Raw genomic sequence first — 14,900 nt, 5'->3', positions numbered from 1 at the left:
AAAGATTTATTTATTTATTATATGTAAGTACACTGTAGCTGTCTTCAGACACTCCAGAAGAGGGAGCCATATCTTGTTAGGGATGGTTGTGAGCCACCATGTGGTTACTGGGATTTGAACTCTGGACCTTCGGAAGAGCAGTCGGGTGCTCTTACCCGCTGAGCCATCTCACCAGCCCCCTTCTCTATCTTTTTATAAACACAACACATAAACTTAACTCCCATTATTCTAATCTGTTTTCCCCTTGTGTGATGCAACTTTATGTTTTTATTTTTAATATTTTGTAATTATTGGGAAAATGTATGTATTCATGGAATAAAAATATGGATGCAAAAAAAAAGAATAACACATAGGAAATAAAGCTACAGAACTGTAAAATAAAGAAAATTTGAATATCTTGGACCCGTATTTGCTTTGCTTGATAAGTCTTGAGTATATAAAATTGAAATTGTGTTAAAGGCAATATGCCATTATATATTTTGATGAACTTTCTATATATGTGTGTATACATATATGCCCATATGCATGTTTGTTGCTTGTGAGAGTGTTCCACTATGTAGCCCAGGTTGGCATTGGACACATGATCCTTCTGCCTTTCCCTATCTGCTATGGTAAAACTAAACTGAGCCTCTCATTTAAAGGGTAGCACAGAAAGCCATTTCCCTGTCACCCACCCCCTCTTCCACCATGATACCTGTACCATAAGAAGGGGCATGACACAGACGCCTCATTTAGAGCTCCACTCGCCATAGCCTCTCATTCTTTGCACTTTGACCAGTTATAGGTCTCTGTGTTAACTGCCATCTACTGCAAAGGATTCATCCTTGCTGAAGCCTGAGAGATGCACTACTTTATGGATTCAATATTAATAAACAGTCATTAGAAATAGGTTTAATTCTATGTCCATTTAGCAAACTGGTGGTTTGAATATGCTTGGCCCAGGGAGTGGCACTATTAGGAGGTGTGGCCATGTTGGAGTAGGTGTGTCACTGTGGGGGTGGGCTTTGAGACCCTCCTCCTAGCTGACTGAGGATGTCTTTTCCTGACTGCCTTTGGATCAAGATGTAAAACTCTTGGCTCCTCCTGAGCCATGTCTGCCTGGGTGCTGCCATGCTCCCACCTTGATAATAATGAACTGAACCTGTGAACCTGTAAGCCTACCTCTTATAAATGCTGTCCTGAGGGAAGAGGGAAGAAGAGGGAAGAGGGAAGAAGAGGGAAGAGGGAAGAGGGAAAAGGCAAGGCAAGGGCAAAAGACCACTACTTCTGTACTTCTGAACACTACTTCCATACTAGTTCCTCACTAGGCTAGAGAAGCACAAAATGGGATCCAGGGAGATGTAATAAGTTTAATAAGCTACAGATAATTTAATAAACCTCTGTGTTTTCCTTTCAGCTTGATGTTTATGAATTAGGAACAGTTCATTCTTTTAAATATACACTCCATCTCAAGGATATGTAGAATCATTAAAACAGAATATATGTCTATGTGAGAGATAGGTGTTATCTTTTCCATCAAAGTCAGCCTGGGATATATTCAGTTTTCCACTGTGGAAAATATGGCAGTCCCCCTTGCCTTGCAAATCCCCCTCTAAAAATTGTGCCCTAGGAAAATAATTCAAGATACAAAGTCTCATGTATAAAAACTGCTCAGTAGAGTAGATAAAAAAAAGTCTCGTGCTGGGCATAGTGGCGCACGCCTTTAATTCCAGCACTTGGAAGGCAGAGACAGGCGAATTTCTGAGTTCGAGACCAGCCTGGTCTATAGAGTGAGTTCCAGAACAGCCAGGGCTACACAGAGAAACCCTGTCTCAAAAAAAAAAAAGTCTCATATATAAAATTTAAAGATGGGCGAGCCATTAAGAGACTAAATTGAAAGGTTTTAAGGAATTTATTTGTAACCACAGAGAATTCCTGTGAAACAAAATTACTTTTTTATGTGTATGTGACAGAATCGCTTTGTATATGTTGCTCTGGTTAGCCTGGAGTTCTGCCTGCCTCTACTGCTCAAATGCTGGGATTAAAGGCATATACTGGGGCGTGGTGGCACACGCCTTTAATCCCAGCACTCGGGAGGCAGAGGCAGGTGGNTTTCTGAGTTTGAGGCCAGCCTGGTCTACAAAGTGAGAGCCAGGACAGCCAGGGCTATACAGAGAAACCCTGTCTTGAAAAACCAAAAAAATAAAAATAAAAATAAAAAAATAAGTGCTATCCCTTATAAGAGTAGGCTTGGGGGTGGGGGTGGGGCAGCTAAAGGACTGCTCTTCCAAAAGTCCTAAATTCAAATCCCAGCAGCCACATGGTGGCTCACAACTATCCATAATGAGATCTGACGCCCTCTTCTGGTGTGTCTGAAGACAGCTACAATGTACTTACATTTAATAATAAATAAATCTTTAAAACACACACACACACACACACACACACACACACACACGAGCTTAAAAAAAAAAGATTTGGCTTGGTCATAGTATCTCTTCACAGCAATGGAAACCCTAACTAAGACACACAGACTAATAGTAGATTCACCCCAGGGCCTATAACCTTTCTTGGCACAAGTTCTTGGCCCCAGTAACAGTGCAGGTGTGGTGTGGGTTCTATCTTGAAGAGTGGGTTTCAAATTCAATTAAAACCTGCTTGGATACTCCTATGACATTATTCCCACTATTGCATGAATGGCCACATCTTTCAAGGCTGTCATTGTAGCATGCAGGAGTCACACTATAAAATTGACAATTTTGTCCTCTAATAGAATGCATAGCACTTTGCAGCACTATAAAAGCTACCTAGTAGAGATGAAGCTTCCAGTCAATTCCAGCTTGATCTCTCACATAACAAGTATGTGGTGCCCTTAGCATTGGGATCTTGCTGTAAAGTTTTAGAAGGTGGGATGGAGAGATGGCTCAGTGGTTAAGAGCACTGACTGCTCTTCCAGAGGTTCTGAGTCTAATTCCCAGCAACCACATGGTGGCTCACAGCCATTTGTAGTGGGCATCTGATGCCCTCTTCTGGTGTGTCTGAAGACAGCTACAGTGTACTCACATACATGAAATAAATTTTTTAAAAAAGTTCTGGAAGGTAACCAAGAATAGTAACAACAGCCTATAATTTTAGGCCTATACAGTCTATATATCTTAGGACACTTCATGGTAGCATTTTTTTTTCTAAGATTTGTTTATTTATTATATGTAAGCACACTGTAGCTGTCTTCAGACACTCCAGAAGAGGGTGTCAGATCTTGTTAGGATGGTTGTGAGCCACCATGTGGTTGCTGGGATTTGAACTCAGGAACTTTGGAAGAGCAGTCGGTGCTCTTAGCTGTTAAGCCATCTCTCCAGCCCCAGTAGTAGTTTTTCAGATGGCTTTTTCAGAAGATTTTTAGTGTTAGTTATCCCTCCTTGTATTATCTCTTCCACCTCCCATCCTATACCCCATTTCATCATTCCTGCTCCCACTTTCCCTTTTCTTTTTATTTAACTTATTTTATTTTATTAGATATTTTCTTTATTTTTCCTCATATTTTTTATTAGATATTTTCTTTATTTACATTTCAAATGCTATCCCGAAAGTTCCCTATACCCTCCCCCCCGCCCCTGCTCCCCTACCCACCCATTCCCACTTTTCTTGGCCCTGGCATTCCCCTGTGCTGGGTCATGTAAAGTTTGCAAGACCAAGGGGCCTCTCTTCCCAATGATGGTCGATTAGGCCATCTTCTGCTACATATGCAGCTAGAGACACAAGCTCAGGGGGTACTGGTTAGTTCATATTGTTGTTCCACCTATAGGGTTGCAGCCCCCTTCAGCTCCTTGAGTACTTTCTCTAGCTCCTCCACTGGGGGCCCCCACTTTCCCTTTTCATATATCTGTGTTCAATCTTCCCTCCCTTGAAAGCCCCATCGCCATGGCCCCTTACTAATTTCCTGACATCTGGGGATTCCAACAGAAACAAACATATCTGAAAGTTCAACGCTAACATGCAGCATCTGTCTTTCTGGGTCTAGGTTCCCTCACTCGGAATAATCATTTTAAGCTCTAGTCATTTACCTTTACATTTAATAATTTCATTTTTTCCTAGCAGGTAAACATTATCTGATTATGTTAATGTACCACACTTATTATCCATCCATCCATCCATCCATCCATCCATCCATCCATCCATCCAGTGATAGACATATAGGCTGTTTCCATTTCCTGCCTAATGTGATCAGAGCAGCAATGAACGAGGAAGAGAATGTCAGTTGTACATATGCGCTCGCAGCAGTTGTGACAACACACACAAGACCTGTGCAAGCTCAAGCCATTAGTAATTCTAGTGTAGAAGGTGGTGGTAGTGATGAAGCCCCACACCTAGGTGAGGAGCTATTGGTAACGGATAGCTGCTGAAAGAGAGGAAGTTATTTTTCCTTAAGGGTAAGTCAAATAAATTCCAGTTGATGCCACATACCCAGAACTAATAGGGTGGGGTGGTTTTGTTGTTGTTGTTGTTGTTTTGTTTTGTTGTGGTGGTGGTGGCGGTTGGGTTTTCTTGTTTTGTTTTGTTTTAGTGAGGGCACAAAGTTGGATGTGTATGGAATGGGGCATGGGTCTGGAAGGAACTGGGGAAGAGGAATGAATATGATCCAAATACAGTATATGAAACTCTCAAAGAATTAACACAAATGTTTTAAAAGGCTGGCACACAGACTGGAGAGAGAATTCTGATCTTATCATATGTGCCTAGTCCTTCAGTAATTCCCTTCCTGGTATCCTTTCTCTATGGAGGCAGCAGAGTCAATTTCCTTGTATTCTGGTGAGCCTCATGCCTAACTCTACCCAGCAGGAGGCACACATTTACCTATCCTGTAATTTGCATCCCAAATGAAGCTTTCCTGAACAAGTCAATAAACTATAGTCATCAAAGCTGTGAAAAACAGAAAAGTTGTTAGAGCAGACTCTGCCAGCCAGCTTTTATTATGGGGTTGGGCAACCTATTGGAAACCTATTCAGGACCCACTGGGAGTAAAAGGCCCCTCCCTTTTCCATTTCTGAAGCAACAGGTGCACTTTGGCTGATGTGCTCAACAAAGTCATTTCAGGCCAGGGCAGGCCAGCTCTGCTGGAGAGCCAGCAGGGCATATTTACAGTTTCCTCCTAAACTCTGGGACAGGAGACAGAATTCTATCTCATTTCACATGGAGGAGAAATAATGAATATTCAGAATGACTGGTAAAGACTATGGCAGCAAAATCACAGAGCCAAGAAGAGCCTTGTTAACATGACACCATGTCACAAACAAGCAGGGCAGCTCTCTAGTAAAAGGTGTGTTAGCAAAGAGGGTTCTCTCTCAAAAACCAGGTGAAAGGCTCGAGTCAGCCTGTGGTCAGCAGTTAAACAGTGCCCATGGCTCCAAGCACATTACTGAAAAGGAAAAGGATGGGGTTCATTGCCACAGTCGGACTCAGGAACTCATTAGCTCCAACTGCAGCCACTCGGTGCAAAAACTTTGTAGTAAACAAAGCAAACAAACAAAAAATTATTAGGCATAAAAGAAAACTGGCTTGGAGCATTATGTATGGAAGACAAGCCAACAGAGAGGTTGACCCTTAATAAACAGCCTTCAAAATATAAAGACACCAATAATCAGAGGTTTCCATCTGCTACTGAAGAATGAGCTGGAAGCGAGCATCCCTGTGACAAGATGCATCCTAGAAACATTAGTTTCAGTGAAAAACTGGCTACAGTTTAACTAGCTGTCCAAAAGAGTAACAATTAAGTAAACTGTGTCAGTCTGACAAAAATGAGAGTAACTAGTGTATACAAGACCCACTAGCAGCTACTGAGGGAACAAGAGCTTGAGAAGCCGCTTCTGCGTTAACATAAGTGGAGGAATTTGGGGGCAAAAGCTTTATACCATCCACCATGGAAGACTTCCCATTCACTTTGACAACTAGGACAGCAATGCTAGTAGCTGCCTACTCTAGACCAAGCTCTGTCACTCCATGCCATGCATTGCAAAGTCCTCACCTCAGGGTCACCATGAGGTGAGCACTGCTATCATCCTCCTTTAGAACTAATAGAAAATCTTTGTATTGTGTTTTATAGAAATAAAGAGAGAAGGAATATGTTTGGTGTAGGTGCGGCAAGGTGTGGGGGAATGGGGTGCCTCTGCCAGCCCATGCTGAGGCATCCCTTCCCCTTGTATAGAACAGTTTATTCGGCACAGGGGAGGGGAGCTGAGAGACTAGTAGAGAAAGAGAAAGGCAGAGAATGAGAGCAGAGGAGTAGAGGCCGGCCATGAGCATGTGTGTGTGTGTGTCGGGGGAGGGGGAATGGGGAGAAAGGGAGAGCGGGAAGAGAGAACAGAGCTAGAGCAAGAGAGAGGAGGGGCGAGCAGCCCCTTTTATAGTGAGTCAGGCACACCTGGCTATTGCCAGGTAACTGTGGGGCGGAGCCTAGATAAAATGCTAACATTTAGGAGGCTGAAAGACTTGTTTGTTGTAGTAAATATCAATATTAATTGGTGGTTTCTATCCCACCTTCTATCTTTCAGTTCCCAGATAAAAGACACAACACTTTTGTATTTACAATAAACCTCAGACAGCACTAGAGATGGGTAGATATCAACCCTCTATGTTATTATGTCTACTTCCCTGCCCAAAACCCCAAGATATGATATGATGGTTTGAATATGCTTGGCCCAGAAAGTGACACTATTTGGAGGTGTGGCCTTGTTGGAGGTGTGTCACACTGTGGGTGTGGGCTTTAAGGCCTTCATCCTAGCTGCCTGGAAGTCAGTACTCTCTTGGCAGCCTTCAGATGAAGATGTAGAACTCTCAGCTCCTCTTGCACCATGCCTGCCTGGATGCCGCCATGTTCCCACCTTGATGATAATGAACTGAACCTCTGAACCTGTAAGCCAGCCCCAGTTAAATGTTGTCCTTAGAAGACTTACCTTGGTCATGGTGTCTGTTCACAGCAGTAAAACCCTAAGACATATGACTTGCCATGTTTTGCCTGGACAGATCTTACTCCAACTGACCAGCTCTCATGGCCAATTTTTTTTCTTTTCTTTTCTTTTTTTTTTTTTTTTTTAATGATTCACCTACCCCATGGCCTCTTCTCCACTCCCCACCTTCTCTCTCTCTTCCTTCTGTGGTCCTTTCCTCAACCCAACCAATGCTGGGAACTGAAGCCCCGCCTACCCCTCTTCTGCCCAGCTATAGGCTGTAGGCATCTTTATAGTTGTAAACTAAGGAGCCAGGTTACACAGCATCACTTGGTTTATGTGAGGATCTCCTCATCCCTAGGGGCAACCAGACAACCTTGGAGGCCAGTATTTAGCATTGCAATACATAGCAAGAGACCAAACCTCAACACTTGTCCAAGTTTACTGTTTGCAAATGACAGTGCAGAGAGTCAACCCCTGGCCTGCCTGTCAACTAACCCTTGGCAGCCCTTTGCTTTTCTATGCTGCTTCCCAAGACAATACAGCTGCATGGTAGATAGAGCACTGGAGGGGAAAATCAGGAAGAACTGTAAACAAACTAAGATGACACTCTGCACAGTCACTTGTGCTTCCCGTTAGGATTTCCAAATGCTTTATAAGATGACGACGAGACTTCTGGAAAGAAAGATAAGCTGGTGAGGAAGGCAACACTGGGCAGGACTTCATTAGAACAAGAACTCTTTATTTTTTTATTTTTTTGGTTCTTCGAGACAGGGTTTCTCTGTATAGCCCTAGCTGTCCTGGAACTCACTCTGTAGACCAGGCTGGCCTCGAACTCAGAAATCTGCCTGCCTCTGCCTCCCAAGTGCTGGGATTAAAGGTGTGTGTCACTACTGCCCGACTTACAGCAAGGATTCTTAAGTGCTAGAAACAGGTACTAAATTCAATCTACAAAGTTTTAAATATACCTTTTCTTCCCCAAACAGGAGACTAACTTTGATTATTTACCTGCTGTTCTAATCACATAAACAATGGCACCTTCTATGGGCCTCTTTAATACCCAGACTCTATAATATACTGACAATCCATAAGAAACAAGGAAAACCACATTCTTGGTATAAAAACTCACAGAAGTCAAAGCATACATCCAGCCAGCCATTTGTTCACTCAACTAACACTTCTGCCTGCCTATTATGTATTAATAACTTGGCCAGCAGCTACAGAGTCTCCAGTTAATGCAGTGCCCAGCCTTCATGGGGCTTTGGCAATTCCAGCATGTGACTCTTTGGCCTACAGGAGTATTTGCTTATTAAGCCAGCATTGCTGTGCTGAATAGAGTGCTCTGGCTCCAGGCCCCTGGGCAGAGAAGTCAAAGATCACACCTGCTGGAGGAGGGAAGTGGTGTTGAAACATTTCAGAGTTTCAGCATCAGTTCCCTGCACCTGGGCCAAGAGTAGCTGTAGAACAATCAAGTGAAGAACAGTTACAGCCCAGCAGGGCTCCTGCGGTATTTCTAGAATGGGCTGCTGGGATTTTGTGATTCATTTAGGTCCCTTGAAAGGAGATGGGATAGAAATACAGGATAAAGACGATAATGACTTACTTTAGAGTGCTAGCAGCTCTGGATCCTGCTGAGGAATAGAACCTATTATTCAAGTTGCATTAGGTAAAAGTTTGTTTGATTTTTTTTGTTGTTTTTTTGTTTGTTTGTTTGTTTTGAGACAGGGTTTCTCTGTGTAGCCCTGGCTGTCCTGGAACTCACTCTGTAGACCAGGCTGGCCTCGAACTCAGAAATCTGCCTGCCTCTGCCTCCTGAGTGCTGGGATTAAAGGCATGCGCCACCATGCCCAGCTCTGAAAAAAAAATTTTTTTTAAATCTATTCATAGCATATAGATGCAGAAAAACCCCATTGCCTTCCTGTCGAATGGGTACACACGTCCGTAGCCCCACCCTTTGCCCGGTGTAATTCCACCTCTCTGACAAGTCGACCTCTCCCAGCTAAGTCCCTTCTCGTTTTTCTTAAGGTTGCTAAATTGTCATCCAGAAGTGTGCTGAGCACCATCGTCTGCTGGAATTCCAAGATCAAAATTAAATTAACTGTTGAACTACTGTGACCAGAAAAGGCAGAACCCTTGTTGTCCCTGCGTGGCCTAGTCCAATGTCTCACCTTCGATACAACTTGGACTGTCCAAAGCTCACAATTACCAGAGGCACTTGGAACGTGGTCAGGACGAGAATAACCTGGAGGGGACAAAAGCATTCTGTTGATAAGAGATGAGACAGGGCAACCACACGCTGATAGACAATGCCGATAAGCTGCGTCTCAAAGACTGGTGACAGCTCTGCTTTCTAGAAACCTGTAATGCAACATAGCTGAAATCTAGGAAGGGCCAAGGAACATGGGTCTGTGAGGATCTGAAAGTTCCTGTCTCATTCCATCGCTCACACCTGAAGCAGTGAGTCATACATATAATGAAGGAGCCATCTAATTTGTATCTATATAAGAAAAGAAAAAAAAAATCTCTTTTTTCTGCCCCCCAGAGGTTAGCATGCCACATATGTTTGGGCATCTTCTCCTTCAGGTTGCTAGTTCTCTGTGTAATTCATTTTGTGAACAATTATTTTCTATGCAAAAATATACATGAGAAAAAATATAGATAAATTAGTACAGGCATCTAGAGTATCAAAAATCCACATAATAAGGAATCTTAGCTAAGCATGGTCCACATCTGTGATCTCAGCAGTGGGGGCAGAGGTAGGAGGATCAGGAGGAGTTCAAGGCCAATTTAGCCATGTTGTACATTTAAAGCTAGCCAGGCTACTTAAGACTGTGTCTCTGGGGAAAAACAAAACAAAACAAAACTCAGAGTTACCAAGGATCTTGGCTAAGTGAATAGATTATAGAAATTAGGGCATATGTCAAAATTGAGAAAAACTAATATACACTTAAGAAAAGTCTATTGGGAATTTTAAAGGGTAATTATAAGAAACCACTTTGTTTTGCTTACACATGTATGTATGTATGCATGTATAGGCTTTATATGTCTGTCCATGTCCACATGTGTGTGCAGATGTGCATGTGTAGAGGCAACAAATCAGCTTGGTATCTTCTTCCATTGCTCCTCACATATTCTTTGAGATAGGTCTTCTCATGAACCTGACAATGCCTGACTGGACACCACGACCTGGCCAGTGAGTTCTAGGGGTCTTCTTGACTCTGCTTCACCAGCGGAAGAATTACAAGCATGTGCTACACACCTGACTACTTGTTTTTAATTTTACTTTAAATTATGTGCGTATGGGGGTATTTGGACACAGATAACTCATAGGACAAGACATCGGATCTCCTTGAGCTGGAGTCACAGGCAATTGGAAGCCTGCTGACGTGGGTGCTACAAACAGGGAGTAGGTCCTCTGTGAGATCCTAAGTGTGTTTCTTACCGCAGAGCCATCTTTCCAACCCACGTGCGGTTCCTACGTGTGTGCTGGGGCACCGAACTCACTGAGCGTCTCCTCAGCCCGGAAAACCTGCTGTCCAGAGCCAGGGCTGTGCTTCCATGGCTTCTGGGATGTTACCGTGACCTCACACTAATGTAGGCATTAATGGGACACCTAGCCACCATTCATCCACCCCACGCTGCACCCCCATCCGGCAGGATAACAGTAGTCTGAAGACTGCTTTCAACTGGTTCCCAGTTCTAAAGCAAAGCCAAAACTACTACGATTTCCTGAAAGTCTGACCTAAAAACACAAACTTTCTGTGACTAAGGTTGAAGACCCTTTCAGAAACAGTGATATGTAGAGTGTCAGCCTGTTCAAAAGCCCATTGTCTTGCTAGAATAAAAGAGTTTAGAATATTACTTACCCCAGTGCTGTCTCCAACCCAGGACAAGGACACTGAGCCACTGAGGTCATCAAAGACATGCTATGAGAGAAAAGGAAATGAAATTCATTTAGACATGTCATCGTTCCTTTTCCATCCTTGGACCTTTATCACCTTTTGACATGTATTATTCTGAGAATGCCGTTCCTGAGTACTGTATTACATCATTTCCATTTCATACACTCCCCTTATCCGACGCCTCCTGTTCCTCTCACTCCCTCTCAACTTCACAACCTCAACTTCTTTCAATGTGAACGTGTGTGTGCACGCTCAAGACACACACACACACACACACACACAGAGAGAGAGAGGAGAGAGAGAGAGAGAGAGAGAGAGAGAGAGAGCACTGCTGAGTCCATTTGTTGCTCAATAACGGAACATCACACAGAGGGAACAGGAAGATTCATAGAGCCAGAAGACCAGGATATTTGCTACGAGACAGCATCCTCTCTATGTGACAAGGAGTTGCACCACGGACTCTTAACAACATGTCCACCTAAGCAAGGCCTCCATCCACAATGACAACACTGGCTGAAATCCCAACGTGGATGGGAGAAGTCTCACGGGGCTCTGTCTCTAGAGGGAGAGCTACAGGCAGTTGGTGACTGCTAGAAAACAGAGAGCCAGTCTTCCCCAGGGATGAGCTCTGACGTTAGCCAATCATTTATTACTCTTCTGTGTAATTAAGGTCATAATTAGAAGGGGACATAGAGTCCCACAATCAAATTTGGGAGAGATGGGATTTAGCTACTTCGTCCAAATCACAGATGACTTAGAAATTTCAATTCTCTCATACAAAGTAAGCCAAGCAGATGAGTTATCTTCACTGCACCAGATGGGAGATGGGAAAGTCTAATTGCTTTCTCAAACAGTACTAAATATAAAGACATAGCAAAGTATTCTTAGGGTGCTTTAAAACAAGAGATCAGAGCCCACACTGACAGACGTAATTATAATCCAATCGGCATAATTGAAGTTTCGCTGAGCAGTCTTCACAGTATGGCTGAACAGTTAGAGGTCGGGTTCCTCCTGCTTCTAGACAGAACTGCTAAGATGGCAGGAGGCAGAGGCAAGGAGTGAATGGCTTTGTGTTGTCTGTCTAGTCAATAGTTATAGAGATTAATAATAAACCTATTGGAGCTCCACTGGAAACTGGGAAACAAAACTGAGAAAGATGGTATATTATATCTAAAACCCAGAACGCATACAAAAGTGACAATCATCTCTGCAGAATGTTTTCCACCCAGATATTTCCACCTTCTATTTCTTTCTTTTCCTTTCTTTTAGGTTTTTTGTTTGTTTGTTTGTTTTGTTTTGTGTTTTGAGACAGGGTTTCTCTGTGTAGCCCTGGATGCCCTGGAACTCACTCTGTAGACTAGGCTGGCCTCGAACTCAGAAATCTGCCTGCCTCCGCCTCCCAAGTGCTGGGATTAAAGGCGTGCACCACCACTGCCCGGCTCACCTTCTATTTATTTATTTACTTACTTACTTACTTACTTACTTACTTTTTTTTGAGACAGGGTTTCTCTGTGTAGCCCTGTCTGTCCTGGAATTTGCTCTGTAGACCAGGCTGGCCTTAAACTCATAGAGATCTACCTGTCTCTGCCTCCCAGTGGTGGGAGTAAAGGCGTGTACCCTGCCTATATTTATACTTTATATTTGTAAAATAATATATGTTCACAATAGAAAATGTAAACAATATGAGGAAGTACATAAAGGAAATAAAAGTCACTAATAATTCACCACACAGAAATAGTCCAGGTTAATGTTTAATCTTCTAGTCTTCACCACTTATCAAACTAATAAAATAATTCAACAGAGGCACTACTGTCACTTGAAAAGGCTTCTCAGCACACAGAAATTACACAATTATATATATGCACTAACAACAAAAATGAAAGGCCTTCCTTTTCCCTGGACACGTGCCACTAGCCAAGCCCTCCTCCAGAGTAGCTCCGTATGCTCGTCTGCAAATGGTGTTGGCTGAGCTTCTTCTTAGGAAGACATATCCAGTTCCACCATGAACCCTGAACATGTCCAGCCTTCCCAAATGTGAGCAGGAGCTTTATATCCCTGGTGTTCTCTGCGCACACTCAATAAGCATGTGTTGAAAATGATTATAACATATCCTTCCCAAACCACAGCTCCCATCTCAAAATAGAGTCTGCCTATAAATGGTCTGGTGCCAGCTACTTGGTCACTCAAGCCACCAATCCCAAGAGAGAAGCTGGAAGGGAAAGAACTCTAAACACAAATTGCTTCGCTTATCTCCTAATTTTCTCTGTGGTCCTCCTGACTGGGGCTTCTGAGTCTGTCTGTGCTATTTCCCTTCTGGATGGAAAGTGCCTCTGAGGTCAAAAGACCCTCTGAATGCTCTCCATAAATAGTACTAGTGCGGCACACAGAGCTTGCTCAGTAAACGCTGGTTAACTCTCAGAAGCACAGGCTGCACTGGAAGCTGCCGAGGGACAGAAGGGCTATTCATACACAGACTTGCTGGGCATCAGAGGGAAAGTGGAGCTGTTAGAGACTCCTGGAACCAGCAGCTTACAGAATGGCACACCAGTGTGCCTTAGATGTCTCCCACAGAGCATGACCACATGTTCTCTTGGGAGACAAGATAGTACCTGCGTTGACGTGATGAGTCCCATGAAGAGGAACAGGGGTAGCCAGGGCTACTACACACGCTAGTCGTCACCTAAACATGAGGTTGTTGTTTTATTTCCTAGAGAGGGTCTGGTTGCAACAACTGACTAGAAAAAATGAAAAGTCCCCACTAACCACCACACTGGAGTCCTGGTTCATCTTCATCAGACAGTAGCATTGTTAGTTTGTGACAATCAGGACCTGCACTTTGCATTTTTTATACAATTTTCTGCACACGTGACTCAGTCCACAAACGCACATTACCCATATCTTACTGCTCAGTTTGGGAACAAGGGTTCCTGGATGCCACTGGCAACCTCAGCTTCATCTAAACAACTGAAATGGGAATTGACCTAGCTTGCTTTTTTTTTTTTTTTAATTATTTATTATTATATGTAAGTACACTGTAGCTGTCTTCAGACACTCCAAGAGGGCACCAGATCTTGTTTCGGATGGTTGTGAGCCACCATGTGGTTGCTGGGAATTGAACTCAGGACCTTCAGAAGAGCAGTCAGTGCTCTTAACCGCTGAGCCATCTCTCCAGCCCAACCTAGCTTATTTTAAGAGCTCCCTTGAAAACATAGGCCAGACTTATTAGCTGTAATGGTGGTTCTGTTACACTTGACCTCCTGCTCCACCCTTCCCATTAACCACTTAACATCTGCTTTTGAAAATGTACAAGCTCATCAGAACACTCACCTACCTACATAAGATGTGACTCATTGGTTGTATTTCACGCTCCAAAATACCTATTACCTTCTGAAGTTAAAAGAGAAAATGAAATCAGATCAGACAGCATAACAGGAGCTCAAGTGCGGGGAGGGGGGGGGAGTTCACATGGAAAGGAGGCAAATCCAGGAGATTAAAAGCTCTGTTGTAAACTTAACATGAATTGGAAACACATGGGAAGGGGGACCCTCAGTGGAAGAGACGCATGGATCAGAGTGACCAGTGGGTGGGTCTGTGGGGGCATCTTTGTGATTGCTCATTGATGGAGGAGGGCTTAGCTTACTGTGGGTAATGCCACCCCTAAGCATCACCTGAGGTGACAGGTGGTCCCCAGGTTATACAAGAAAGGTAGCTGAATGTGGTCTGCTTCTTGCCTTCAAGCTCTTGGCCCAAACTCCTACACTAGTTTCTCTCGATCGTAGGCTGTGGGCTGTAAGATGAAAGGAACCCTTCCCTCCTCCTTTTGCTTTTTTTGGTTGTTTTAGTTTGCAACAAAAAACAAACTAGGGTAGGCACCAAGAGTACAGATTCAGTCCCACTCCTTCACAGGGAAGAAACACAATGTCAAGGAAAGGCTGCAGAGCTTGGCTCTAGTTAGGGAACAACTCACGGCTGCAAGCAAAAGGCCGGAGATTCAAATCTGATCAGTGGCCCAGTGTGTGTGCGCGTGTGTGTGTGCGTGTGTGTGCGTGTGTGTGTGTGTGTGTGTGTGTGTGTG

General features: G+C 43.6%; 1 protein-coding gene across 4 annotated transcripts in view; it reads right to left on the bottom strand.

Annotated features, from left to right (window-relative positions):
• Nucleotides 1-14,900, bottom strand: part of Sort1 (sortilin 1) — an 80,313-nt gene that overhangs the window by 43,506 nt on the left and 21,907 nt on the right. For all 4 annotated transcript variants that reach the window (XM_029537456.1, XM_029537458.1, XM_029537457.1 and 1 more), the window contains exons 2-3: nucleotides 10,790-10,849; nucleotides 9,092-9,165 (exon numbers count right to left, since the gene is read on the bottom strand). In XM_029537456.1, coding sequence (XP_029393316.1) covers nucleotides 9,092-9,165; nucleotides 10,790-10,849 — 134 coding nt within the window. The remainder of the gene's footprint in view (nucleotides 1-9,091; nucleotides 9,166-10,789; nucleotides 10,850-14,900) is intronic.

The sequence above is a fragment of the Mus pahari genome, chromosome 4 (assembly GCF_900095145.1).
Source record: "Mus pahari chromosome 4, PAHARI_EIJ_v1.1, whole genome shotgun sequence".
Lineage (NCBI taxonomy): Eukaryota > Metazoa > Chordata > Mammalia > Rodentia > Muridae > Mus > Mus pahari.
Note: the sequence above shows the minus strand (reverse complement) of the source record. Positions and strands in the feature narration are given on the sequence as shown.